The sequence below is a fragment of the Pantherophis guttatus genome, chromosome 14 (assembly GCF_059756535.1).
Source record: "Pantherophis guttatus breed Tessera chromosome 14, ASM5975653v1, whole genome shotgun sequence".
NCBI lineage: Eukaryota > Metazoa > Chordata > Lepidosauria > Squamata > Colubridae > Pantherophis > Pantherophis guttatus.
Genome location: NC_142076.1, coordinates 16,130,601 through 16,157,732, shown reverse-complemented (window position 1 = coordinate 16,157,732; position 27,132 = coordinate 16,130,601). Strand labels below are relative to the sequence as shown.

Here is a 27,132-nt window from a genome sequence, read left to right as displayed (position 1 = left end):
TGGTGATTGGCCCAAAGTCACCCAACTGGTTTTCATGCCTAAGGCGGGACTAGAACTCACCGTCTCCTGGTGATTGGCCCAAAGTCACCCAACTGGTTTTCATGCCTAAGGCGGGACTAGAACTCACCGTCTCCTGGTGATTGGCCCAAAGTCACCCAACTGGTTTTCATGCCTAAGGCGGGACTAGAACTCACCGTCTCCTGGTGATTGGCCCAAAGTCACCCAACTGGTTTTCATGCCTAAGGCGGGACTAGAACTCACCGTCTCCTGGTGATTGGCCCAAAGTCACCCAGCTGGTTTTCATGCCTAAGGCGGGACTAGAACTCACCGTCTCCTGGTGATTGGCCCAAAGTCACCCAGCTGGTTTTCATGCCTAAGGCGGGACTAGAACTCACCGTCTCCTGGTGATTGGCCCAAAGTCACCCAATTGGTTTTCATGCCTAAGGCGGGACTAGAACTCACCGTCTCCTGGTGATTGGCCCAAAGTCACCCAACTGGTTTTCATGCCTAAGGCGGGACTAGAACTCACCGTCTCCTGGTGATTGGCCCAAAGTCACCCAACTGGTTTTCATGCCTAAGGCGGGACTAGAACTCACCGTCTCCTGGTGATTGGCCCAAAGTCACCCAACTGGTTTTCATGCCTAAGGCGGGACTAGAACTCACCGTCTCCTGGTGATTGGCCCAAAGTCACCCAATTGGTTTTCATGCCTAAGGCGGGACTAGAACTCACCATCTCCTGGTGATTGGCCCAAAGTCACCCAACTGGTTTTCATGCCTAAGGCGGGACTAGAACTCACCATCTCCTGGTGATTGGCCCAAAGTCACCCAACTGGTTTTCATGCCTAAGGCGGGACTAGAACTCACCATCTTCTGGTGATTGGCCCAAAGTCAACCAGCTGGTTTTCATCATGGCTAAGACGGGACTTGAACTCATGGCCTCCCACTTTCTAGCTTGGTGCCTTAACCACTAAATCAAACTTTCATGCTGGAAAAGGTAAAGGGGAAAGAGTCTTGAGCCTCTCACCAAATCGATCAAGATAAAAACCTGACCGAGTTGAACACGAAACCAGGTTTATGTTGTCTAAAGGTAATTGCGTTTCTACCTGATGCAGTTAAGGAAGACCAGAATGAATGCAGCTGGAGAACCATTAGAGCGCGCATTCATGCTGAGTGTGTGGCACAAACCTTGTGCAAAAAGATGGTGTGAATGACAGAACCGTGAATTATGCAGCATTAGTTTGTAATAAGGGGACGCGGTGCCTCAGTGGCTAAGACGCTGAGCTTGTCGATCAGAAGGGTCGGCAGTTCAGCGGTTCGAATCCCTAGTGCCGCATAACGGGGTGAGCTCCCGTGACTTGTCCCAGCTTCTGCCAACCTAGCAGTTCGAAAGCAGGTAAAAAATGCAAGTAGAAAAATAGGGACCACCTTTGGTGGGAAGGAAACAGCGTTCCGTGCGCCTTCAGTGTTGAATCATGCCAGCCACATGACCACAGAGACGTCTTCGGGCAGCGCTGGCTCTTCGGCTTTGAAACGGAGATGAGCACCGCCCCCTAGAGTCAGGAACAACTAGCAGATATGTGCGAGGGGAACCTTTACCTTTAGTTTGTAATAATACAGCCAGTCCCTAAAGACAGGATTTTTATTATTATTTTGCAAAAATACACTGCTCGGCTGGTTGTTTCTAACCCATCCCCGCAGGTTTTCCAAAGAGAGAAGAATGCACATTTTATTAACGCTGATTTGCTTCTTTTCCATAGATGCGAATATGAACTTGACAATTACAAAACCATCTTCCATCCGGTCGGCCCGGCGGTCAGTTATGCTAATTTCCGCCAAAGATTTGAAGTGAAGGCATTTGCTTTTGTCTCCGACGGCAAAGCTCTTTCCAATCTGGTGAGTTTTGCCGCTGAAAATCCTTGCGAGATTGATTTCTTCCTGCTGGAACTGGGGCTCAATTGTGGTCATTAAGTTGAGGATTATTTATATAGCAGTTAGTGGATTATTTGTTCAGCTTTATTCTTGGGAGGAAGCTAAAACATATGAAGAACGGTTGCAGGAACTGGGTATGGCTAGTCTTATGAAAAGAAGGACTTGGGGAGACATGAGAGCAGTCTTCCAGTATCTCAGGGGCTGCCCCAAAGAAGAGGGAGTCAAGCTATTCTCCGAAGCACCTGAGGGCAGGACAAGAAGCAATGGGTGGAAACTGATCAAGGAGAGAAGCAACCCAAAATTAAAGAGAAATTTCCTGACAGTGAGAACAATTCATCAGTGGAACAACTTGCCACCAGAAGTTTTGAATGTTCCAACACTGGAAATTTTTAAGAAGATGTTGGATAAACATTTGTCTGAAGTGGTGTAGGGTTCTATTCTATTCTATTCTATTCTATTCTATTCTATTCTATTCTATTCTATTCTATTCTATTCTATTCTATTCTATTCTATTCCATTCCATTCCATTCCATTCCATTCCATTCCATTCCATTCCATTCCATTCCATTCCATTCCATTCCCTTCCAGGCTCTATTGTTCTAAATTCATTGTAGATGTGGAGTAGCCCTACTGTGTCTTTTGCCTCTTAGTTGATCTACAGGAGCTGGTGGGCTGACAACTTTCTTCTTCTCTTAGGTTTATTTTCATTGCAGCGTAATCATCTGTGATAGACAGCATCCGGATTCTCCCCTGTGCTCTTCTCGGTGTCCTCGTTTTTCCAGAAAACGACGAGGTAAGGGGTTCATCCTCAAAGTTCTCAGTTGAGATAAAGGCCAAAAAAAAAAGAGACCTAAGAAGAATCAAATGTAGGGCTAAGCTAGTGCCTCCTTTACATTTGTTTTCTGCATTTAACTCCAACCTGATTTCTTAACGTTTCTCAACCTTGGCAACTTTTTAAGAGATGCAGACTTCAACTCCCACAATTCCCCAGCCTGCATTCCCCCAGCCAATTCTGGGAATTGAAGTCCACACATCTTAAAATTGCCAAGGTTGAGAAACATTGTTCTAGATGGATTAATATTCTAAGCTGCCCAGATTTACCCTGTGGCCGATAAATCAGACAAGACGGAGAGACAGAGGAGAGCGGTGTGGTGGCCTAGTGGTGTGGTGGCCTAGTGGTGAAGACGCTCGTCTCCCATTCAGGAAGGTTGAGAGTTCAATCCTAGGTAGCGGCAGACATTTCTCTCTTGTGTGCAAAGAAAAAAAATATTTGCTGTGAATGCTTATGTGGTGTCAGGAAGGGCATCTGGCCAGCAAATGCTCAATTCCATCTAGTAGTCCTGGCTCTACCCTGAATTAAGGGATTACAGGCTCATAAAAAGGGATAGATAGATGGAGAGGTGGGTAGGTGGATGGATGGATGGATGGATGGATGGATGGATGGATGGATGGATGGATGGATGGATAGATAGATAGATAGATAGATAGATAGATAGATAGATAGATAGATAGATAGATAGATAGATAGATACATACATACATACATACATACATACATACATACATACATACATACATACATACTGTTGTGGCCCGTCAGTGGCCTGCGCGGATCATGGCTGATCCCGACGACGAGGAGGCTGGTGTGGGGTTGCGCCAGCAGTCAGCGCTCGCGTCGGACAGCGAAGAGGCTGAAGAGGATGTGGTGCCAGAGGCAGAGACTCAGCCTGGGCCTTCAGAACCTCCAGAGGCTTCTTCAAGTGGAGAGAGTGAAGTGGAGGAGCCTCTCCTCAATGCTCGAGCACGCAGGACTGCCAAAAGGCAGGAGTGGCTACTCAGGAGGAGGAGGTCTGTAGGGCTTGAGGATAATTGGCCACTCCCTTAGTCTATTTAAGTCGCATGCAGCTAGTGCTTTCTTGCTAGAAACAACGTCTCATTACTACAGAGCATCTTGGAGAGCGAGCGACTTCTCATATCTGGTTTTCTGGGCTGGTTGCCAACCTTTGTCGGACTTTGTTCTTAATCACTTTGATAAGGATCCTTTGCACGGGAAGCCTGCATTCTTGAAAGGGGTTTGTTTGGAATTAAACAGTGTTTGCGAAGCTTAGTGTGTGTCACATTCTCTGGGAATTCGAAGCTGGGGCAGAACACATACATACATACACCAAATCCCTAAGAATTCTGGGAGATGAAGTCCCATCGTACTAAAAAGTGGCTTTTTGGGTTGAGTAGTCTTATGGCAACAAAACACTATTTTCTGCTTTCAGAAGAGACAACGGAAAAGACCGCAGTTGTGACTCTGCCACATGCTGTCATTTTGGTACCAGAGGAGCAATTTAAGATGCAAGGTACGTCATCCTTAATTATTGTAGCAATTGTGCCAAAGAGTCTGTTAGGCTTTTGGGTGCCCTTGGGGGCCAAGTTACACGAATGCAGCAGAGGGCAGAAGCAGCGCTGTGCTGAAAGTCAAAAAACAGAGAAGGATAAACAAGATACGAATTCCATCGCTGGAAGCTTTTAAGAATAGACTTGGACAGCCGTTTATCTGGAATGGTGTAGGGCAGGGATGACTAACCTTTTTGCCATCGCGTGCCAGGAGCAGGGGGGGAGGGGGGGTCACGCATGCGGGCCCCCCGCTCCTGGCATGTGATGACACGGTGGGCCCGGTAGGCCTGTTTTTCTCTCTCCCCAGGCTCCAGAGCCTTTCTAGGAGCTTGGGGAGGGCAAAAATGGCCTTCCCCACCCACCCGGAGGCCCTCTGGAAGCCGGAAACGGCCCGTTTGCCAACTTCCGGTGGGACTGGAAGGCCCGTTTTTTGCTCTTCCCCAGGCTCCAGAGCCTTTCTAGGAGCTTGGGGAGGGTGAAAACGGCCTTCCCCATTCACCCGGAGGCCCTCCGGAAGCCGGAAACGGCCCGTTTGCCAACTTCTGGTGGGACCGGAAGGCCCGGTTTTTGCTCTTCCCCAGGCTCCAGAGCCTTTCTAGGGAGCTTGGGGAGGGCAAAAACGGCCTTCCCCACCCACCCGGAGGCCCTCTGGAAGCTGGAAACGGCCCGTTTGTCAACTTCCGGTGGGACCGGAAGGCCCGGTTTTTGCTCTTCCCCAGGCTCCAGAGCCTTTCTAGGAGCTTGGGGAGGGTGAAAATGGCCTTCCCCACTCACCTGGAGGCCCTCCGGAGGCCGGAAACGGTCCATTAGCTAACCTCCGGTGGGACCGAAAGGCCCGTTTTTTGCTCTTCCGCAGGCTCCAGAGCCTTTTTAGGAGCTTGGGGAGGGTGAAAACAGCCTCCCCCTCCCCGGAGGCCCTCTGGAGGCCAGAAACAGTCCATTTGCCAATTTCCTGCCATGGTTTACATCACGGGCGTAGGGTATCTCCTGCCTGGGCCAGGGGTTTGGACTAGATGACCTCTAAGGTCCCTTCCAACTCTTGTTCTTTTGTTATTCGCAGTTCTCTTTGCCGTGACGTCAAGCTGTTCATGTTCTCACCGTTTCTTATCTTTTTTGATCTCCTTCCCACAGGCCAGCAGAAGTTGAGCATCAAGGTGTGGATCGCTGTTTCTTCGATAAGTGTGTTTGCCCTTTTGACTACTATTGTGGTAGTCCTGGTTTTGTTATTCCGAAGGCGGAAAGGATCTGGCTTGATCAATTAAATAAAAAGATCCCTCGATTACCCAGGATCATGTGTGGGTGAAGTGATTTCACTAAGCCATAACATGATGGCTTGCTAGTATTCTGACCTTAGGCTTCCTGAGACAGTAAAAAGCACACGATTAGTCCCAAAATCCCTATTTTTATTTCAACGGCTGTGAATTCTGTTCATTCACAGCCCGTACTGAGTCACAAATAGTTTGTAAAGAGTCCGACAGAAGTCTGCCACAGTCCTTTGGAATAAGGCTGATAAACACCCACCTTTATCTCCCTTGACACCCTGCCAAAGACCTAATTGGCAATTAGCTTTGCAAGGCCACATGGAGCACAGAGTCAAAACGGAGCTTCAGAATTTAAACCGACCAGCACAAACAAAGTTGCTTCCTGCAAAGGTTCATGTGCCTTTGCTTCCTCCTTTATGTCTTATGGGAGGGACCAATCACCTCCAAGCCTTACTCCCGAGTCGTCCCTTTTGTTTTAACTGTTCTTGCCTTCTGGCAGTGCTGCGCATGTGCGCACTGGGAACAGGCTCCCCCCGTTCCTCTGCCTCAATGATGTGCAACTCTGGAGGCAGCACATCACTCCCAGATGGCTCTGGCCCCCTCTCTGCCTCTGACGCAGAGCCCTCGTCTGAGCCTTACTCAGATTCCAGGACTGGCCCATGTTTCTCCCCAACCTCCTCACTGTCGGACCACAACAGCTGATAACTCTTTATGCTGTGTGAGAACCCATCCAGTTATGGCTTCCCTAAATAATCAAGGAACGAAACAAACCTAGGTAAGATCCAGACTGACCAGGCTTTCCAAATTTGGTGGATTGCATGCTAGGCTTTTCTTCTTCTTTTGCAGTATAATTCTCTTGTAACGCTCTTAATTCTCGGAGATAAAATTCCTGCTTAACCATCCCTCTTAAATTGCTTCTTCAAAGGGTTGAGTTTCCCTCCTTCCTGCGTTTGCCAAAAAAAACCCCCCAACTATTTGATCTTGGGCCCGAAGAGTGATGCAGAGCTTTCGATGAAGGATTGGAGTGATTTTATGCCTCGGGGGAATTTTCCCCGCTCTCGCAGCTTTGTGCTTCTGCATAATTTGGTGGATCAGTTGCTTCTCAGCACTCCCGTTTTCTCACACAGCAGGCAGGAATTCTTCCTCCGCAGACAATATTATTTTTAAGTGACCTTTTTGTCAGGAATGCACGCATTTACTCTTGGGGCCCCGATCGTTGCTAGAAATGCCTCGTATCTAAAATACAAAATGATCCCGCTTTTTCTATATACCGTATTTTTCGGAGTATAAGACGCACCTTTCCCCCCCCCTAAAAGGGTTTGAAAATTAGGGTGCGTCTTATACACCGAATGTAGCCCCACCCACCCACTGGCCCCCACCCTTTGGCCTCTGCCTCCCAGCAATTTACCTCCTTGCAGCAAGAAGAAACAGCCCCTTTCAGCTTCAGCACAGCCTGATCAGCACAAGTTGATTATCAGTTGGATCGGCCTCCCGACTCTCAGCTGTTTCAGGCTGCAGGGATTGCCATTGTCTATTGCTGCGCGGGCCTCTGCTGCTTGCTGCAAGGAGGTAAATTGTTGGGAGGCAGTTTTTTTTTCCTTGTGCTAATCAAGCTATGCTGAAAACGAAACTGAAAGTAAAGCAGGCTGTTTGCTGTTTGCTGCAACGAGGCAAAATTGCTGGGAGGCAGAGGCAGGTTTCTTTTTCTTGTTTTCCTCACCAAAAAAGGTAGGTGCGTCTTATAGTCCAGAGCGTCTTATACTCCGAAAAATACGGTATGTCCATCTTGTCCTGTCCCCTCTGCTGTCTGGAATGCAGCTCCTGTCGCATTTCTTTGCGAGCTAAACCTGGACTCACGTCAGGTGCAAAATCTTGAACTCATCCTTGTCTTCCCCCAGTCCCTATTCCCTCTATTCAAGGAACAAATTTACTGATATGAGAGAATATTTGGAGCTCAGGGTTGACATGAGGAGTCCTTGGTGCTCGCTGAGCTTGGTGGTTTTCTTGCAGACGTTTCATGACCCAACTAGATAACATCATCAGTGCTATCATGTTACCTAGCTTGGTAATGAAATGTTTGCAAGAAAATAACCAAGCTCAAAGAGCACCAAGGGCCACAAAATAGATTTACTAGATCAATTTCCAGCAAAAGGTGATTCTGGATCAAATCTAAACCAATGGAAATTGGATCCAATCATTTTTGATGACGGTTGTTTAGTGAATTGTGGTTTTTAAATGAATCTAGTTTTCTCCAATGAAAGATGTATTAGGGTTCCGACCGATCCCCTAATTAAATCATGAGCCTCAAGCCAAGCTTCAAAAGAAATCCAGAGCTTCATGTCTGCACGTTCCAAGGGAAGCCAACTCTGACCCCACGTAATTTATGTTCCTGCTTGACCCTGTTTCCCCCCTCCGTCCAAGGTGTGTCATCAGTCATATTCTCTAAGAAGCAATTTCGCAGGTTGTAGAGATCACTCCCCTCCAGCCACTGTGGGTAACCGTGGAGACAGCCTTGACAGAGATATGGCTGGAATGTGTTTTTGTTTTGTGCTGCCTCACCGCAGCTGCAGAGTTCGTTTTCCCATCTCCTTTGCCTATGGCAACTCGAGAGCAGGCCAGGGATGCTTTGCGAGTTGACAAGAAGGAGTCTACTGTAGAAGAAGTGTTAAAATAGGTGTGAACTGTCTCTGGCTTTTTCGCCCCGACAGCAATCAATTTCTCTAAAAGAAAGTTAGATTGTCTTTATTCAAGATTTTGGACTGTACAAAACAGTTCACAAACATGTACAGTCAAAACTAGGCGAAACTAAACCAAAACACAAAATAAAGCAATCTTTTATTTGTAATTTAATCAGCATAAGCATGCCAGTATATATACAATATTAGATGGAGTTAAGACTCCAATTCAAATGAGAATATCAAGCAAAATTGCTGGTGAATGTTTTTATGGGACTTGTCCCAAAATGATTTCTGCCCCACCTCCAATAATGAGGGTATGGATGTCATTTAAAACATTTCTTTCGATGGATCAATTTGGTGTGTTTGGAGAATCTCAATATTAAAAAAACAGAAAAAACAGAAGCATACAACGTCCATGACTCCTTCAGCTGCCTTTTAATTGGTTTATTTCAATGTCCCCCCCCCCAAAAAAATGTGGCCACTTTTATGAAATGTGGACTTCAACTCCCAGAATTCCCCAGCCAGTATACTTAAAGTCCACACCTCTTAAAGCTGCCAGTTTTGCAAAACATTGATTTATTTAATGACTCTGCTCCTGCAGGTTAAGCTATCGATCAGTTTACACACAAAGGCCCCAGTTCTCAAAAATGGTGGATGAACCCATATCTCCATTTAATGACCCCATAATCCCTTGTGGGGTGGAGTCTGGGCAACTGAATGGAGCTGAGTGATTTCTGGCCAGATGCCCTTCCTGTCGCCAATGCGGAGTTTTGTTCAGTAGATAAATTCTCATTGTGCCCAGAGAGAGAAATTGTTGTGGCTCCGTTACCTGAGCCTGGGTCATCGGCAGGAGAGGACTCCGAGAGTGAAGGAGTGGAGTTGGCAAGGCCTCCCTCTCCAGGACCCTCCTCTCTGGCAATGCCTTCGATGTCCGCCGAAGGGCAAGAGATAGGGCCGGGGCCAAGCACGTCCACGCAGCCACAGATAGACAGTGATGAGGGTAATGAGTCTTGGCTGGATCCACGCCAGCGTCGCAGAGATAAGCGCGCGCAACAGAAGAAAAGGCGTGCCTGAGATTAGGCTGAGTCACTGGACCACACCCCACAGGATATAAAAGGGAGCGTGGTGGCCAGTCAAACCTTGTGACGAACAAAGCTGAAAGCTTCCACGCCATTCTGCATTGCCGGACTTTTTGCTATAGACTTTGCTGGATTATCTCTGGACTTGATTGACTCCGTAATTATTGAGCTGTTTCTTTTGATGTACCAGGAGTGGGGAGAAGTTATCTCTCCTCTTCGTAAATAATAAACTCTTGGCAGGCAGCCACTAGGTTGTTGCCAAGTTCCGTTATCATAAGGAAAAGGATTTTGCTGGCTGGTTTGGTCTTTAACTCTTTTTTTTTTCTTTTTCTTTTTTTTTTTAATTTGATTTATATGCCGCCCTTCTCCGAAGACTCAGGGCGGCTTACAATGTGCTCAGCAACTCTTGAACGTCTGTTGGTGTGTGTGCGTGTGGTTGGGGACAGAACAGAAATATCTGCCTCTACCTAGGATCAAACTCGCAGCCTCCTGATTGTGAGGTGAGAGCTGGTGGATGAACACATATCCCTGGAGTTAATCCGCCCAAATAAATCCATTTGTCATCATCTATCTGGCCAAGACAGAGACCAAATGTAGCAAAGGCTGCCCAGATTCACTGGGGTCTCCGGGAGCGCTTTTGACTTGAGGTTGGAAAAGTCCCTCTGCATCTGGAGGTTGGTCGGACACCGTGATTCTCCGACGGAAATTCTGGCCCAGCAAGATGTAGATGAAAGGGTTGAGGCAGCTGTTGGCATAACCCAGGCTGATCGCCACATTGTAGGCATAATAGAAAGGCAAGGTGGGCTCGACGGCCAGTTGGATGAGCTGTAGGACGTGGAACGGAGCCCAACACAAGAAGAAGGCCAAGCAGATGGCAATGGCGATGCGTGTCACCCGTTTGATCCGGAGTTGGGTGCCTCGTTGCCTGGTCAGAGCTTCAGAAGATCGGGCCATCTTCAGAAGGATTCTCTGGTAGGCCACGGTGATGACCGCGAATGGGATGGCGAAAGCAAGGAAGAACTGGTAGAGCGTATACCAGTAGATGTCCCACTGAGGATCCGGCAGATGTATCCCGCATCCCAGGAGCTCTCCTGGCAAGGGAATGAGCTGGGCGTACATCCAGACAGGAGTGATACTGAGAAAGGAGAGGCCCCAGATCATGCAGATGGCCATGATGGCCAGAGGAGGTTTCCTGAAGCGGGTGGAGGAGAAAGGATAGACGGTAGCCAGGTAGCGGTCAATGGACATGGCGGTGAGGATGTAAGTGCTGGTGAACTGGCTGTTGGCATCCAAGGCGGTAATGATGGTACACATGGTCCCTCCGAATTTCCAGGTTCCTTGGCCCAACAGCTGGTGGATGAGGAAAGGCATCCCCAGAAGGAACAGGAGGTCCACCAAGGAAAGGTTGATGATGAAGATATCAGGTACGGTGCTGCTGGGCCTGGATTTCTTCAAGACGGCGCAGATCACCAGGCTGTTGCCAATGATGCCCACCAGACAGATGATACTAAAGAGGGTGGACATGATAATGGTCGAATAACTCATGGAGCCGAGGTTGCCTGTGAAGAAAGAGAAGAGGAGGAGAGAGAGGGTACTTGAAGTGCCATGTTTAATAATCCTCAGCTAAAGCTGGATCACCAGAGCTTGAGATGGCTACTGATTGCCCCAGATCAGATTTCTGGGACTTCGGAGCTCCAGTTCCATGTTCATGTCACAAGGCACAAGGTGCCACAAGAGAGTAAAAGCATCATGGAGGACAGAAGGAAAGGAGGGATATGATTTTATTTATTTATTAGTTCGATTTATATGCTGCCCTTCTCCGGAGACTCAGGGCGGTTTACAATGCATTAAGCAATAGCCTTCATACTTTTGTATATACCTGCTTAGTAGGGCTTTTTGGCGCCCCCTAAGCGGTGTTCTATTTTATACAAAGTCAGCTTATTGCCCCCGCAATCCGGGTCCTCATTTTACCTACCTCGGAAGGATGGAAGGCTGAGTCAACCTTGAGCCTGGTGAGAATTGAAACCTTTAACGCTATTAAGAGTGTGAATAAGGTTCTAAAAACAAGGATCTCCAAACTTGGCAACTTGATGTCTTGTGGACTTCAACTCCCAAGATTTTTTTTATTTTTTTATTTTATTTGTCAAGCATATATAAGATAACAGATAAAAGGATAAGCATAATTTGAATACATGAAAAGGATACGAGTTAAAAAGGGATATTAGGACAGGGACTGATTAATGTATAATAATTAATAATTAATTATAATAAGTAATGGCTGACTAAGGAAGAGGATGCCTTCGCCCAAGTAAGCCTTAACTCCAGGGATACACCACCTTCTTAGTTATCATTCATTTGCTGCTTTCTCCAGTGTGGTGAATGGGTTGTTCCATTTCAGGGGTTCTGAAGCTAGGATTAGGTTAACCATGGTGTATCATGGTGTATCGTGTATCGTGGTGTGCAAACCTAGCGGGTGGTGACGGGAGCGACGTGGCGCTCCCATGTAACACCTCTCCTGCGCAAGCTGCACTGGCTCCCAGTGGTCTTCCGAGTGCGCTTCAAGGTTTTGGTTATCATCTTTAGAGCACTCCATGGCTTAAGACCTGGTTATTTACGGCAGTGGTCCCCAACCCCCGGTCCGCGGACCGGTGCCGGGCCGTGGAGTACCTGGCACCGGGCCGCGCAGCGGCCGGGGGACAGGAACGCTGCAGCGCAAAGGCTCCTGGGCCGTGCGCAATGGGCCTGCGCAAAAGCTCCTGGGCCGTGGCCCCACCCCTGCGCGCGCTCAGCGGGCCGCGGCGATAAAAAGGTTGGGGACCACTGATTTACGGGACCGCCTGCTACCACCAATAGACTCCCACCGACCAGTACGCTCCCATAGAGAGGGGCTCCTCCGGGTGCCGTCGGCCAAACAATGTCAACTGGCGGCCCCCAGGGGGAGAGCCTTCTCTGTGGGGGCACCTACTATCTGGAACGAGCTCCCCCCGGAGATACGGAGGATCCCGGATCTGCGCGCCTTCCGTCGCGCGCTCAAGACTTTCCTATTTCATCAAGCTGGCCTGACCTAAGTCTTTCCCCTTTTTAAATGGAAATTTTAAATTTGGTTTTAAATTATTGGGGTTTTAAATTTGTTCAGCCAAATTATTTAATTTGATTTTAATTCTACTTTTAAATTTTGTATTTATATGTTTTATTCTATGGCTGTTCACCGCCCTGAGTCCTTCGGGAGTAGGGCGGTATACAAATTCAATAAAATAAAAAATAAAATAAAAAATAGCTAGAAAGGTGTGCAAAGGCAGACTAACTTTGAAGGAAGCCCACCTGGTCATTAAGATGGCTAACAGAACCTTCTGGCCGCAATCAAAAGTATGGGTGGAATTCAGATAGAATGCTAAACCCACATGGCTTGCTTCTTATGGTTAAGCACGCTTCCTGAACTGTTCAACCACGGCTGGATTTCGACAATGAACCAAGGGGAAAACCACGTTATAGCTTAAGGTAAAATGTCGAAGTGACGTATTTTAGCATATCTGGATGCTAAAGTGAGGCGCGCTCAGAATCTCTTGCTTCTCAGCACCATTTCAAATCCATTTCAGAAGTGTTTTCCAACCTTGGCAACTTTAAGAGGTGTAGGACTTCGACTCCCGGAATTCCCCAGCCAGCCAAGCTTGAAAAAACACCACATTACCTTATATTAGCTGATTTCTATACTAAACCTTATAGGGACGCAGTGGCTCAGTGGCTAAGACGCCAGCTTCTGCAACCTAGCAGTTCGAAAGTACGTAAAAAATGCAAGTAGAAAAATAGGGACCACCTTTGGTGGGAAGGTAACAGTGTTCCGTGAGCATTTGGCGTTTAGTCAACAATTCTTATTCCTTCCTATGATAAAGAGACTTGAGTGTGGGTAGGCCTCTGTTGCTAATTACTTATAGGTAAGGTTAAGTTATAGGTAAGGTTATAGGTTACAGGTAAGGTTATAGGGATGCGGTGGCTCAGTGGCTAAGCCGCTGAGCTTGTCAATCGAAAAGTCGGCCATTCAGCAGTTCGAATCCCTAGTGCCGTGTAACGGGGTGAGTTCCCGTGACTTGTCCCAGCTTCTGACAACCTAGCAGTTTGAACACGTAAAAAATGCAAGTAGAAAAACAGGGACCAGCTTTGGTGGGAAGGGAACAGCGTTCCATGCGCCTTTGGCGTTGAGTCATGCCGGCCACATGACCACGGAGACGTCTTCGGACAGCGCTGGCACTCCGGCTTTGAAACAGAGATGAGCACTGCCCTCTAGAGTCAGGAATGACTAGCACATATGTGCGAGTGGAACCTTTACCTTACAAGAGGAGTATAAAATGTAAGGAATTATGAGCAAAACATGCACAGTGTTTCCTAATTTTTAGCTCAGGGATTCTCGGAGTTGAAGTCCATAGGTCATAAAAGGGGGTCATAGTGTCCCCCTCCCACATTATATCCTATTTTGGAGCACAGCTCTGAAGAGCCCCATTGATTTCAAGATACTTCAATCCAAACTCCCCTTTGTAGCCAAACTCCATAGCTGCTGCCTTTTGGTTTAAAAGAGCTTTCTGTGCGTGCCCAGAAACTCTTTTCCATCTGCTTTGAACAGCCCACTCCATCAGTTTGACTTCTTTTGATGCTTAGAGAGATCAGCATCAGGTGCTTTCGGTCCAGGGACTGTCTTGAATTCAATTGCACCAACCGTCCAGATCAAAGGGCCAGGCAGAATAATTTTGCAATAGCCGGACAGGCATCCAATTCTCCACATTACAAGGACAAGCAAGCATGATCTTGGTTTGGGTTTGAAAAGCTGATTTAGTCAACAAAGGGGAAAGCCAAAGATGAATAGGGGAAATCGTTCATCCCCTAATTTTGCCTTTAATACACAAACACACATACAGAGCCACAACATCTTGGGCATTTAACAAACGTGAAAATGAACAAAATCTGTGCAGCCAGAGGGAATCACCCGGAGCCAATTGAAAAACCAAAACGCACAACCTTTTGAGATAATATCCCTAACTGGCTATAAAATATTTCTTCACCTCCCTCTCATCCTCTCCCTCCAGGTTTAAATATCAGAGAAAGTTTGGGATCAACCCCATCTTTCTTTCTCTTTCCCTTCTTCTTCTTCTTTCCTGATTTCCCTGCATATTTTTCTGCTTCAAGCTTACCTTCGGGAGAGAAGGCTTGTCCCAGCTGTGAGATGTTTAGAACGGAATCCGAATCGTTTGAGGTCTGGTTGGCTTGGAAATCCATTCTTGGAAGGATCGTAGGAAAGCAATTAGATCCCCCCAGGGCTGGTGGGAAAGAGGGTAAGGTGGGATCATGTGGAGATGGATTCCCCAGGCGATGCTCGATTTCTCTCTCTCATGCCTTCCACATTTTTCTGATTCTTCGAGACGAGCAGTTTTGCTTGCGGCAGGAAAGGAGAAATGCACATAACACACCGCCCCACTCGCTTCTCTTCACTTTGCTCGCTTTCGTCTACCGCCTCCTGCACACGCCAATGCCAGCCCACCTTGTGCATTTTGGGGGTGGGGGGACTTAGCTTGGAAACGAGGATGTGAGTGGCGGGGTTTAAGCCCACATCGTGTTTAGCATAGACCTGGGAGTGTGCTGCAGGCATGATCCAGGGCCAACCAACCCTAGTTTAATGAGTTATTCCCCAGGATACTTTTTAAAGAGTGGTTGGTTGAATTAAGCCAGCAAAGCAACCGAGCCACAAATTAGCCAGACACATTTTACTAGAGGGTGTTGTGCAAATTGGAAGGGGTGGGGGGAGGAAACTGGGCAAAAGGGGGTTGGAAAGGCCCTCCCTCCCAGGGTCTTTCTTCCTCTTTGCGGTGTAGTTGTCTGGCGAGTCTTCCAGCTGATGGGATCGAATAGGGGAGGTTAAAGAAAGCGTATCCTGTAGAGCCGAGTTGCTCCGTGCTGCTCACAAGCCACAGTTGATTGCATTCAGAAGGTACACATCACCACAGTGTGGCTTTGTCGGTTGCGTGTGTTAAATTGGCTGTTTTTCTCCTGAAGTTGGCATTCCTGGGGTGTGATTTGTCAAGACATCGCTCAGTAGGGCTAGAGGGCAAATGGAAGAGTGCAATCCTAATTTCCATTCATTTATTCTGTCACCCATTTTATTTCGCTCCCTCCTAACCTCGCCCTATGCCAACTCCAAGAATTCAACTGTGGCCCTAAGTCGAGGACTACTTGTATATTTTTTGATGTTGGGTGAGGAAAACGTGGCTACTGTCATCTTAAACTTGGTCTTTGGATAGATTATAGATTCTGCTATAATCCAGTTTGTGTATCCAGAATCCCCCAGGGAGAGATTTAATCCAGGATTTTTGTTGTTGTTAGTTGTGAAGTCGTGTCTGACCCATCGCGACCCCATGGGCAACGTTCCTCCAGGCCTCCGTCCTCTACCATCCTCCGGAGTCCATTTAAGCTCACGCCGACTGCTTCAGTGACTCCATCCAGCCACCTCGTTCTCTGTCGTCCCCTTCTTCTTTTGCCCTCAATCTTTCCCAGCGTTAGGCTCTTCTCCAGCGAGTCCTTCCTCCTCATTAGGTGGCCAAAGTATTTGAGTTCCATCTTCAGGATCTGGCCTTCTAAAGAGCAATCAGGCATACGGTAGCTATGACCTAGCTCTACTCTAGGGGTACAAAAGTAATGCTAAAAGGTGGCATGTCCCCCATTATAATTTTTGTATTTCAACACAAAGTTCCTGTTTGCTGAACAATCTGCATTTAGCTAAATTCATACAACCTGCTAAGACCAAGCTAACTGAATTACTGCTTAGCCCCAAAATTCACCATCTGAGGCTCTGGATCACACACCCCTAAGACCTCTGAAAGTTGCCATCTTAGCTTTTAATGTAATAAAAGAGGAAAATGATTAAAAGTGTACCTGTGCTATAATAATCAATCCAGTCTGTATTTAATTGTAATCAAAACTGAAATGGAATCGAACTGAAATTCTATTTAATTTTTGACCTTTTCCACTTGATAGTTTTTGGGAATATGTTTTTGTCACAACAAGAATCAGACGCTCACAGCGTCGGTGCAAACTGAGAAATGGGACAGAGACAGCATGAATGAAAAGTAACAGTTTAGTGGCAAATGTATATCTGACGACAGCTTTAGCAACAAAGCAGAAGAAAACACTTAAAAAAAAAATAACAAATGAAAATATTCAAACTAGGGCGAGAGTGACCGATATTCAGCATAAGAGAAGCCACTGTGCTTAACCAACCAGCTTTCTGCAAAGCTACTAAATGCAACGAAAAACAAATGGTATAACACAATTCCCCAATATCCTAGAGACAAAGAATAAAAAATGTTTGACCTAACCCTAACCGAACTGCAATCGTGAAGAAATGCACCGGCTTTAATTTGGGGTCTGTGCCACTGCCTGTATTTCTGTTCCATTTGCCGCCGCCAGCAATGTTGTCGGTCTTAAAAGAGATTCCCCGTCCCGCTTCCCACGTTAAAATTAACCCTGTCATTGGGTTCCTGGACTCCAGGAGCACCCGTGCGTGAAAGTCCTGCCTAAAAGCTGCCGAGAAGGTTTCCAAAATAATCGGAGGGAGGGCTCGGCTATCTCCACGGCAGCCTTTGGAGAAATCCCATCTCCAATTCCCGTAATAAGGAGCTGAACCCCGATCCTCTTGGTGGGTAAACAATTCGACACAATACAGTAACAAGGATGTTTTTCCCAGCTACATTTTTTTTTTAAAGTGCCACTGTAGGAGACATTTCGAGCCCCTCTCCAATTTATTCACTCGTTAGCTGTTTCTGGTTCTTCGTCAAAAAGGCTCTTGGAGACAGAACCGCTTCTGTTGGCAATCTCTCTCTTCGAAGGGCCCCTGAGAGAGAGAGAGAGAGACAAAAGGGGATCAAGACTGCAGCTTTCACGGGTGACATCTCGTTAACGAACAAGACCGCTATTCAAAATTTCAGAATATTCATGAGTACGTGACCTTGTTTCAAGAGCTGTTTCAAAGAACAACCGAAGGCCCGCCTTTCCGCCCTGAATTTTTAAAAAATGCTGACACGTCTTTCTCTAGATGAGTTTTGGAGGTTGTGTTATTTTGGTTTAGCATCAATTGGCAATTTGTTGTTTAGGCCGATTGTCAGTTCCAGCAGAAACTCTTAACTTTGTGGGGTAGTGGCTTGTTGTGCCAATGCATGGGGCATTCAGCAAAGAGGAATGCATATGTAAAAATCCGGTGAAATATAAATGAATCACAGAGATTGGGGTTTGGACCACAAGCTAAATATAATTTTTGAGGGTTGTGGGATAGGTGTGGGATGTGAATGGCCGCAAATGAGAGCCAATATTGGTTTGTGGGAGAATGGAGCCCATGCTGCAATTATATCTTAAGTGGAAATAGCCTAGAGAAAGAATAAAATAGGCTAGAGCAGAGGCATAAAAAATACAGATTGTGACTCTTCAGAATCTTGCAGAAGTGGGCCGTTGCTGCCACTGACAGCTCAGGGACTGGATACAGCCTGGAGGGGAATAAATGAATCACAAAGTGCACTTTATTTTTCCTTGAATTTACATTGCCAAGCCAGTGACTAGGGCAAAGAAATGGTGCCAAGCTGGCTTGTGCAACCGTGGTTTGTCAAATGAGTCACAACAGGTTGGAAGTGCAAGAGAGATTATAAAAGCTGGTCTGGAAACTATACAAAGTCAAGCAGAATATTAACATGCCTTAGAGCAGGGGTATCAAACTCGGTTTCTTTCAGGGCCGCATCAGGGTTGTGTTTGACTTCGGGGATGGGGGTGGGTGGGTGCATGGCCAGCTCGTCGTCACTTGTGTGGGGGGCACCTGTTGTGGCCAAGTGCTAAGGCAGGACTTCCCTCAGACCCTCCCTCCCTCTCAAGAGCCTTGGTGGCACAGCTGACTAAGTGCTGTTAAAGTAGCACCAGCTGCCTGCAATTACTGCAAGTTCAAATCTCACCAGGCTCAAGGTTGACTCAGCCTTCCATCCTTCCGAGGTAGGGAAAATGAGGACTGTGGGGGCAATAAGCTGACTTTGTATAAAAAAAAGAACACCGCTTAGGGGGGGCCGAAAGCCCTACTAAGCAGGTATATACAAAAGTATGAAGACTATTGCTTAACGCATTGTAACTCGCCCGGAGTCTCCGGAGAAGGGCGGCATATAAATCGAACCAATAAATAAGTCAATAAATAAATAAATTATAATCTCCTTCCTTCCTTCCTTCCTTTTTTCCTCCCTCCCTCTTTTCCTTCCTTTTTTCCTCCCTCCCTTTTTTCCTTCCTTTTTTCCTTCCTTCCTTGCTCTCTTCCCCTCTTCCCTTCTTTTTCTTCTTATTTCCTCTTTCCCTTTCTCCTTTCCTGTCCCTTCTTGCTTGCTCAAATGCAAAAGGGGAAACATTTCTCCTTTTGTTTTTAATTTGTTTTACTAGCACTCTGCCAGTGAAAACGGAGCCCCGTTTTCGCTGACAGTCCTTTTCTGTTTCCAGAGTGGCCCCGCAGACCAGATCTAAGCACCCCGTAGGCCTTGAGTTTGACACCCCTTGCCTTAGAGGGAAGCTAGTTTCTGAGGCTTTGAACCAGGGTCCAAAGCTAGTTTCTGAGGCTTTGAACTATGGTTCAAAACTTAGCTTTAGGCATGAGTTAGGCCATTCGTTACAGCTTGTTCACAACCTACAGTTAAAGCAAACCATAGCACAATTCAGGAGGCTCCACTCCTGAACTGTTGGAACTAAATTTCTTACAAAACATTTGCATGACTCTTGTTTGAAGGGTAGTCAAGGAAGCAAATGTGGACCGTGAAGAATCAGGACCAGTTCCAGTACAGAGGATTTATTGCTCAAGCCTAGGACAAGAATCCAGTCCAGTAATTGTCAGCATTAAATTGGTGCTAGATAAGAGTTAACAGAATTCAAGGGGGGGGGGGCTGGGCTTGGAGCAGTGGTGGGCACATAAGGATTCTAGGCGACGTCCTCTCTTGACTCCACCTCCAAGCTCTGCCTGCTCTTCTTCCTACACAATCCTATGGTTTGTGGCTGCTCTGGAATATATATGGAATATAATTTATTATCAGACCTGGGGTACTTACTCTTGAACGGGCCAGTAGCTGAGCAGGGCTGTAAGAGACAGGTAACAAACGCTCAGCATTCCGGAAACCAGCAGCGACAGCAAGCCCAATCCACCGAGAATGCAAAGCAAGGTGACGCCACCTAAGGATATTACGAAACCTAACAAGGAGGAGATGCAATTAGCCTTACGCAGTGGTGAAATTCAATTTTTTCTACTACCAGTTCTGTGGGCGTGGCTTGGTGAGTGTGGCACGGGAAGGATACTGCAAAATCTCCATTTCCACCCCACTCCAGCGGAAGAATACTGCAAAATCCCCATTCCCTCCCCACTCTTGGGGGAAGGATACTGCAAAATCCCCATTCCCTCCCCACTCTTGGGGGAAGGATACTGCAAAATCTCCATTTCCTCCCCACTCCTGGGGGAAGGATACTGCAAAATCTCCATTTCCTCCCCACTCCTAGGGAAAAGATACTGCAGAATCTCCATTCCCTCCCCACTCCTAGAGGAAGGATATTGCAAAATCTCCATTCTCACCCCACTCTGGGACCAGAGGTGGTATTTGCCGGTTCTCCGAACTACTCAAAATTTCTACTACCGGATCTCCAGAACTTGTCAGAACCTGCTGGATTTCATCCCTGGTTTTATGGCTTCTCTAGGGAACTCTTTATTGCATCATTGTCAATAGATGGCAGCAAGTAGCAAATTTATGGCTGGTGTAGGACAGCTCAGCAGAGTTAAGCCTGGTTAGTTCTTGTCTGGGAGGCCCCTAAGATACCTTAGGGTAGTAGACTAGACTAAGAGAGTGAATAAAATCCTGTAAGGAGGCAATCTGCACTGTTGCCAAGGAAACAGGACTCCTGCCATTAAACTTCAAGCAAGTTTAACTTTATTTATTGTCATTGGGTAGCCTTGAATGACGATCAAGTTGGAAGCTCTAAATTCCTTTCAAAGGCTGCAGCTGTCTCCAGAGAGGCACAGCGGAGTCATCCCAACCCCATTTCTCCAAAGGCGTGAATACCTTCCATGACGATCACTCCAATGCACGCCAGGACCGTGGTGGTGACGACAAAAACCAGGAAAAACGCAATGGGGATGGCCGAGGCGGCAATAAATACCATCAGGGAGAGGGCGACGAAAGGGTGATCATCTAAATACTGGCCAACTCTGGAGTTCATAAAAGCAACCACCTGCAATATCAATGGAACAAAGAGAAATGGTTTTAAAGATCTGGGGAATTTATTCTGGGAAGTCAAGCTATTTCAAGAGGAAATCACTGAATTAAGGCGAGCCTAATACTGTTAGTCCTCGACCTACGATCACAATTGAGCCCCAAAATTTATGTTGCTAAGGAAGACAGTTATTGAGTTTTGCTCCATTTTACGACCTTTCTTGCCGCAGTTGTTAAGTGAATCACTGCAGTTGTTAAGCGAATCATCTGGTCATTAAGCAAGTCTGGCATCCCCCCCATTGATTTGGCTTGTCGTACGCCAGCTGGGAAGGTTGCCAATGGTGATCACATGACCATAAATACATGCCAGTGGTCAAGTGTCCAAATTTTGATCAGGCACAGGAAGGGTTTTGTGGCTCCCGGTGTTTTCTTTTCTGTGGGAAACGGGTCCAAATGGCTCTTTGAGGATTGCAGACCCCTGCCCTAAACGGAAGGAAGTTGTCACCTAAAGTTTATAAAGTCCTTCGTAACTCACATGTGAGTTGCTATGAACCGTGTCCATCATCACCAGCCACCGTTTCTGGAGTTCCTTCACCTCTTTGGACATGGTGACGCTTTTAAGCTTAAAAAACGATCAGTGCCTTTTCAAATCCTAAATCCTAGAAAGAGAATGAAAAAAGGAATATTTTGACTGCCGCGTTATTTCAGATTCCCAAATGTAAACCAGACGGCACAGTAGTTTGCAGAGAGGGGAAAATCTACTACAGGTAGTCCTTGGCTTACAACCATTCATTTAGTGACCGTTCAGTTACAACGGCACTGAAAAAAGTGATCTATGACCTTTTTTCATACTTATGACCGTTGCAGCATCCCCAAGGTCATGCGATCAAAATTCAGATGTTGGCTACTGGCTCATATTTATGACTGTTGCAATGTCCTGGGGTCATGTTATCCCCTTTTGCAACCTTCTGACAAGCGAAGTCAATGGAGAAGCCAGATTCACTTAACAACCGTAGCAAGAAAGGTCGTAAAATGAGGCAAAACTCACTTAAGTGTCTTGCTTAGCAACAGAAATTTTGGGCTCAACTGTTGGTTGTAAGTCAAGGACTGCCTGTATTCTAACATTCTTAGATGATAATCTTTTAAGATCCCCATTTTTGCTAGGAAATGTATATTTTTAGAAACAAATAACTTCATTTATTTTCTTGTCCTCTTATGACAGCAGTCAGATTCCACATAGTTGCAATTTCTAGTAGAACCTTTGCAATTGTATTGGCAAACTCAAGGCTGCCCCTTTTACTACAGTTTTACAATGTTTCCACCCAGTATAATCTTCTAAAAGAGGAAGGGAAAAACAAACAAGCAGGTGGAAGTAAAACAAACAAAAGTATTTTTTTTTACAAAAACACATCCTTTCCACATGAGATGATGAAGGAATTGCTCTGAGATCTTTGCTCTCCAGAAACAAGTATCCAAAACAGTCCAATTCCGCCACTGGGTAGCAGATGCCCTGTTGAATGTCTGCCTGTCTGTCTTTTATAAGTCCCCAGGTGCAAGATTGTATGCAAAAGTAGCTGGTTGGTCTTCAAAATCTGACAAAAGCAAGGCGCCAAAAGAGCAAGGGCACTGTCCTGTGGAACCTCTGCCTGACTCTCCAGCCTCAGCAGGGCTGGGGTGGGGGAGAAAGGTGAGAAAAAGCGGTCCAGTTGAACCTCTGCCTAACCATCCAGGCTCAACAGGACCGGAGGAGCAGCAGGGGGAAAAATATTTCCCAGCGAACCTCTGCCTGATCTTTCAGCCTCAGCAGGACCTGAATGGCAGTGTGAGAGAATACACTGTCCTGTTGAACCTCTGCCTGACCCTCCACTATGAGCAGGAGCAGCAGAGGAAAAATTTTGTCCTGTTGGATCTCTGTCTAATCCTCAAGCCTGGGCAGAACCTGAGAAGCAGCAGGGGGGAAAATCCTTTCCTGGTGAACTTCTGCCTGGTCCTCCAGCCTGAGCAGCACCTGAATCGCACTGTGAGAGAAAGCCCTGCTCTGTTGAATCTCTGCCTGACCCTCCAGCCTCAGCAGGGGCAATGGGGGGGGGAAACCTCTCCTGGTGAACCTCTGCCTGGACCTCCAGCCTCAGCAGCCCCTGAAAGGCACTCTGAGGAAAAGCCCTGCCCTGTTGAACCTCTGCCTGACCCTTAACAGGGGCAACAGTAAAGGGGGGGGGGGAATGAGGAAGGACTCTGTCCTGTCAGACCTCTGCCTGACCCTCCAGGCTCAACAGCACCTGAGGAGCAGCAGGGAAAAAAAATCTGCCCTGTTGAACCTCTGCCTGACCCTCCAGCCTCAGCAGCCCCTGAAAGGCTCTCTCAGGAAAAGCCCTGCCCTGTTGAACCTCTGCCTGATCCTCAACAGGGGCAAAAGTGGGGTTGGGGGGGGATGAGGGAAGACTCTGTCCTGTCAGACTTCTGCCTGACCCTGCTGCCTCAGCAGCACCTGAAAGGCACTCTCAGGAAAAGCCCTGCCCTGTTGAACCTCTGCCTGATCCTCAACAGGGGCAAAAGTGGGGTTGCGGGGGGATGAGGGAAGACTCTGTCCTGTCAGACTTCTGCCTGACCCTGCTGCCTCAGCAGCACCTGAAAGATACTCTGAGGAAAAGCCCTGCCCTGTTGAACCTCTGCCTGACCCTCAACAGGGGCAACAGTAAGGGGGGGATGAGGGAGGACTCTGTCCTGTCAGACTTCTGCCTGACCCTCCACCCTCAGGAGCAGCTGAGGAGCAGCAGGGGGAAAAAAACTGCCCTGTTGAACCTCTGCCTGACCCTCCACCCTCAGGAGCAGCTGAAGGGCCACAACGAGGCCGGCTGCCCTGTTGAACATCGGCCCACCCCACACACACCCCTTCCAAAGCGGGTCCGGGGTAAAGAAAGACGCTCCCCCTGACGGACCTCGGCCTGCGAAGCTGCCTTCGCCTTCTCTTCCCTGAGGTAAAGGCGACGAAGCGGACCGGGCCTGCCTCGACTCCCTCGGCCTTACGTACCTCCGCCGGGCCGCCCAAAAGAGGCCGAGAGCAGCGCCGCTGCTTCGCCTCGCCTCGCCCGTCAGTCAGTCAGTCAGTCCGTCCCTCAGGCGGCCTTTCCGAATTCGCTCTCCCGGCCTTCATGCCGGCAGGACCGGCCTCTCCGGAAAGGAGCCCGGCTCCTCCCTTGCAAGGCGAAGCCACGAAGCCGCCTCACACACGCAGACACACAAAAAAGGAGAGGACGGCGATTCAGTCACTCCGGTGGTTTCTGGGCCCTCAGACCCTCCTCCGCCCGCCCGCCCGCCAGATGTTCAGGCTGGAGTGGGCCTGTTTCGTGGCCTCGCCCTCCTTCCTTATCGAGGACCCCGGATTAGGCAGAAAGGGGGGGAAGGAGGCTTTCAAGAAGAATTTATTGGGCAGAAATGGGTGGGGGTCTCGTCTCCTGCTTGGGTGGGGTTGGTGGGGGGTTGGGGTTGGACTAGATGACCTTCAAGGTCCCTCCCCAACTCTCTTCGCCTGTAATCCTGGGATGGAAGCTGTTGGGAGTCGAGATGCCTTTTTGCAAGGGATTGGTTGGTGCTGATTTTGCCAGTCCCGATGGGATTCCTCCTCCTCTTCCATCTTTCTTCTTCTTCTCCTCCTCCTCCTCCTCCTTTTTCTTCTCCTCCTCCTCCTCCTCCTCTTCTTCTTCTCCTTCTCCTCTTCCTCCTCCCATCTTTCTTTTCCTCCTCCTCCTCCTCCTCCCATCTTTCTCCTCCTCCTCCTCCTCCTCCTCCTCCTCCTCCTTTTTCTTCTCCTCCTCCTCCTCCTCTTCTTCTTCTCCTCCTCCTCTTCCTCCTCCCATCTTTCTCCTCCTCCTCCTCCTCCTCCCATCTTTCTCCTCCTCCTCGTCCTCCTCTTCTTCTTCTCCTTTTTCTCCTCCTCCCATCTTTCTTTTCCTCCTCCTCCTCCTCCCATCTTTCTCCTCCTCCTCCTCCTCCTCCTCCTCCTCCTTTTTCTCCTCCTCCTCCTCCTCCTCTTCTTCTTCTCCTTCTCCTCTTCCTCCTCCCATCTTTCTTCTCCTCCTCCTCCTCCTCCTCCCATCTTTCTCCTCCTCCTCGTCCTCCTCTTCTTCTTCTCCTTTTTCTCCTCCTCCTCCCATCTTCCTCCTCCTCCTCCTCCTCCTCCTTTTTCTTCTTCTCCTCCTCTTCTTCTTCACCTCCTCTTCTTCTTCTCCTCCTCTTCTTCTTCACCTCCTCCTCTTCTTCTCCTCCTCTTCTTCTTCACCTCCTCTTCTTCTTCTCCTCCTCTTCTTCTTCACCTCCTCTTCTTCTATAATAATGGCTGGGTCTCCCAATCAGCCCGATGCTGAGGCTGGATTTGGCATTTTTTCCCCCCACTATGAGGCCTTCCCAAGGACCCGGGATTAAGCAGATGGGGAAGTTTAATAATATTAAAAGATCTCATGGGATGGAAGCTGTTCTGAGTCGAGCTGCCTTTTCCAAGGGACTGATGGTGATTTTTGTCAACCCTGATTGGTATACAGATGTGACTACAACTACTACTTCTTTTCTTCTCCTTCTCTTTTTTTCTCCTTCTTTTCTTCTTCTCCCTCTCCTTCTCCTTCTTCTTACACCCAGCCAGATGTGGAGACTGGATTTGGCATTTTTGTCCCCCTATCGAGGCCTTCCTAAGGACCTGGGGTTAGGTAGATGTGGATGTTTTGATGGGGTTAAAAGCGTCCAGCAAGATGGAACCTTCTTCTGAGTCAAGCTACCTTTTGCGATTGACTGATGGCAATTTTTGTCCATGCCGATGGCGTTCAGTATTATTATAATGGTTGTCCAATCAGCCAGAGAGTCACACTGGATTTTGGCATCTTAGCCACTGAGCCACCACGTCCCCATACAGTTGGGTTATGATAGTGCAAAGACCACACTTGGAATCTTGCATCCAGTTTTTGTTGTGACTCCGACCCCCGAGCCCGTCTTATCGGAGGGAGAAGACTCCGAAAGTGAAGGAGAGGAGTTGGCAAGGCCTTCCTCTCCAGGATCCTCCTCTCTGACAATGCCTCAGGTGTCTTCTGAAGGAGAAGAGATAGGCCAGGAACCAGGCACTTCCGAGCAGCCGCAGTTAGACAGCGACGGAGATAAGTCTTGGCTGGATCCCTGACAGCGTCGGAAAGACAAGCGCGCGCAGCAGAGAAGGAGGCGTGCCAGAGATTAAGCTGAGTCACTGGACCACATCCCACAAGGGATAAAAGGGGGTGTGGTGGCCATTCAGGTTTTGTGATGGACAAAACTGAAAGCTAGCAAGTCATTCTGCATTTCTGGAACTTTGTTATATGCTCTGCTTGGATTGATTCTTGGACTGGACTTGACTATTCTTTGGCTTTCGTGGTCTTAACTTTGATGTTTCGGTCGGAGGAGATAAACCTCCCTTTGTAAGTAAAAACTTTTGGCAAGCAGCCACTGGGTTGCTGCCAATTCTGTTATCAAAGGAAATTCTTGTCTGCTGGTTTATTTTAACTCTTGGTCGACTGCTGGTGTGCGTGTGTGAGACGGGGACAGAACAGTTTTGATCACCACACTATAAAAAAGATGTTGAGACTCTGGAAAGAGCGCAGAGAAGAGCAACTAAGATGGTTAGGGGACTGAAGGCCAAAACATATGACGAACGATTGCAGGATTTGGGTAAAGCGCTCCATGGCATTGGACCTGGGTATTTGTGGGACCGCCTTCTGCCGCCGATAGCCTCCCACCAACCAGTACGCGCCCACAGAGAGGGCCTCCTCAGGGTGCCGTCAGCCAGGCAGTGTTGGCTGGCGACCCCCAGGGGGAAGGCCTTCTCTGTGGCAGCACCTGCCCTCTGGAACGATTTGCCCCCGGAGATACGGAGGATAGCAGATCTCCGGGCTTTTCGCCGTGCCCTAAAAACTTTTTTCTTCCATCAAGCAGAGCTGGCGTGAACCCCCGCCCCCCCGTTTTTGAGATGTTAGATTTTTTAATTGTTTAATGGGTTTTAGTCGTAAGGTTCTTAATTTTCGGCCAAAGGGTATAATTCTTTTACATTTTTAAATTTTGTATTGGATGTTTTTTACTTGGCTGTGCACCGCCCTGAATCCACTAGGAGAAGGGCGGTATATAAATTTAAATAAAATAAAAAAAATAAAAATAAAATGTTTAGTTAAAAAGAAGGACTAGAAGTGATAAGATAGCAAGTCTTCCAATATCTCAGGGGCTGCTACAAAGAAGAGGGGGCCTCAACCTGTTCTCCAAAGTACTTGATGGCAGGACAAGAAGCAACGGATGGAAACCGATCAAGGAGAGAGCCAAGGAGATGTTTTCTCAATTTTAATTATTTCCTGATTTATTTTGAAACGAGCAGAGCACTCCTATTGATTCAACTTCCTGTTTGTTAAGCTGCCATCGAGGGTCCTAGATACAAGCCAAGAAGAACAACTGTGGCATTTCAGAAGTTGCTCAGTTACAATTTCCGGAATTCCTTTGAAGCATGACCAAAAGTAAAGGGTCTCCCCTACCCGAAATTTCACTGCGT

The 27,132-nt window shown here is 47.7% G+C and overlaps 3 protein-coding genes across 6 annotated transcripts in view; 1 reads left to right on the top strand and 2 right to left on the bottom strand.

Annotated features, from left to right (window-relative positions):
• The window catches only part of ZP2 (zona pellucida glycoprotein 2), a 28,954-nt gene extending 23,353 nt beyond the window's left edge, over nt 1-5,601 (top strand). For both annotated transcript variants that reach the window (XM_087878521.1, XM_087878522.1), the window contains exons 15-18: nt 1,758-1,893; nt 2,626-2,722; nt 4,197-4,277; nt 5,446-5,601. In XM_087878521.1, coding sequence (XP_087734647.1) covers nt 1,758-1,893; nt 2,626-2,722; nt 4,197-4,277; nt 5,446-5,576 — 445 coding nt within the window. In that variant the 3' untranslated portion in view covers nt 5,577-5,601. The remainder of the gene's footprint in view (nt 1-1,757; nt 1,894-2,625; nt 2,723-4,196; nt 4,278-5,445) is intronic.
• A 4,046-nt stretch (nt 5,602-9,647) lies between these two features.
• Nucleotides 9,648-14,938, bottom strand: LOC117678110 (melanin-concentrating hormone receptor 1-like). The gene is made up of 2 exons (XM_034438830.3): nt 14,514-14,938; nt 9,648-10,892 (listed from the first exon to the last, which is right to left on the bottom strand). The coding sequence occupies exons 1-2, from the start codon at nt 14,596-14,598 to the stop codon at nt 9,901-9,903; spliced, it is 1,077 nt and encodes a 358-aa protein (XP_034294721.2). The 5' UTR covers nt 14,599-14,938; the 3' UTR covers nt 9,648-9,900.
• Nucleotides 14,939-16,432: 1,494 nt separating this feature from the next.
• LDAF1 (lipid droplet assembly factor 1) overlaps nt 16,433-27,132 on the bottom strand; it is a 12,347-nt gene continuing 1,647 nt past the window's right edge. The window contains exons 1-5 of one of the 3 annotated variants that reach the window (XM_034438819.3): nt 23,614-24,553; nt 21,118-21,241; nt 20,433-20,601; nt 19,434-19,572; nt 16,433-17,206 (exon numbers count right to left, since the gene is read on the bottom strand). In XM_034438819.3, the coding sequence (XP_034294710.1) occupies nt 17,119-17,206; nt 19,434-19,572; nt 20,433-20,601; nt 21,118-21,189 (468 nt within the window). In that variant the 5' untranslated portion in view covers nt 21,190-21,241; nt 23,614-24,553 and the 3' untranslated portion in view covers nt 16,433-17,118. Of the gene's footprint in view, nt 17,207-19,433; nt 19,573-20,432; nt 20,602-21,117; nt 21,242-23,521; nt 24,554-27,132 lie in introns of those variants that run through there. The other 2 variants (XM_087878528.1, XM_034438820.3) reach the window with 2 other exon arrangements.

Bases quoted from the DNA above. Each gene is read 5' to 3' on its own strand.
- LOC117678110 (XM_034438830.3), bottom strand. From the start codon at position 14,598: ATGGATTTCCAAGCCAACCAGACCTCAAACGATTCGGATTCCGTTCTA. The intron at 10,893-14,513 runs GTAAGCTTGAAG...CTTTCTTCACAG, and splicing joins ACAAGCCTTCTCTCCCGAAG to GCAACCTCGGCTCCATGAGT.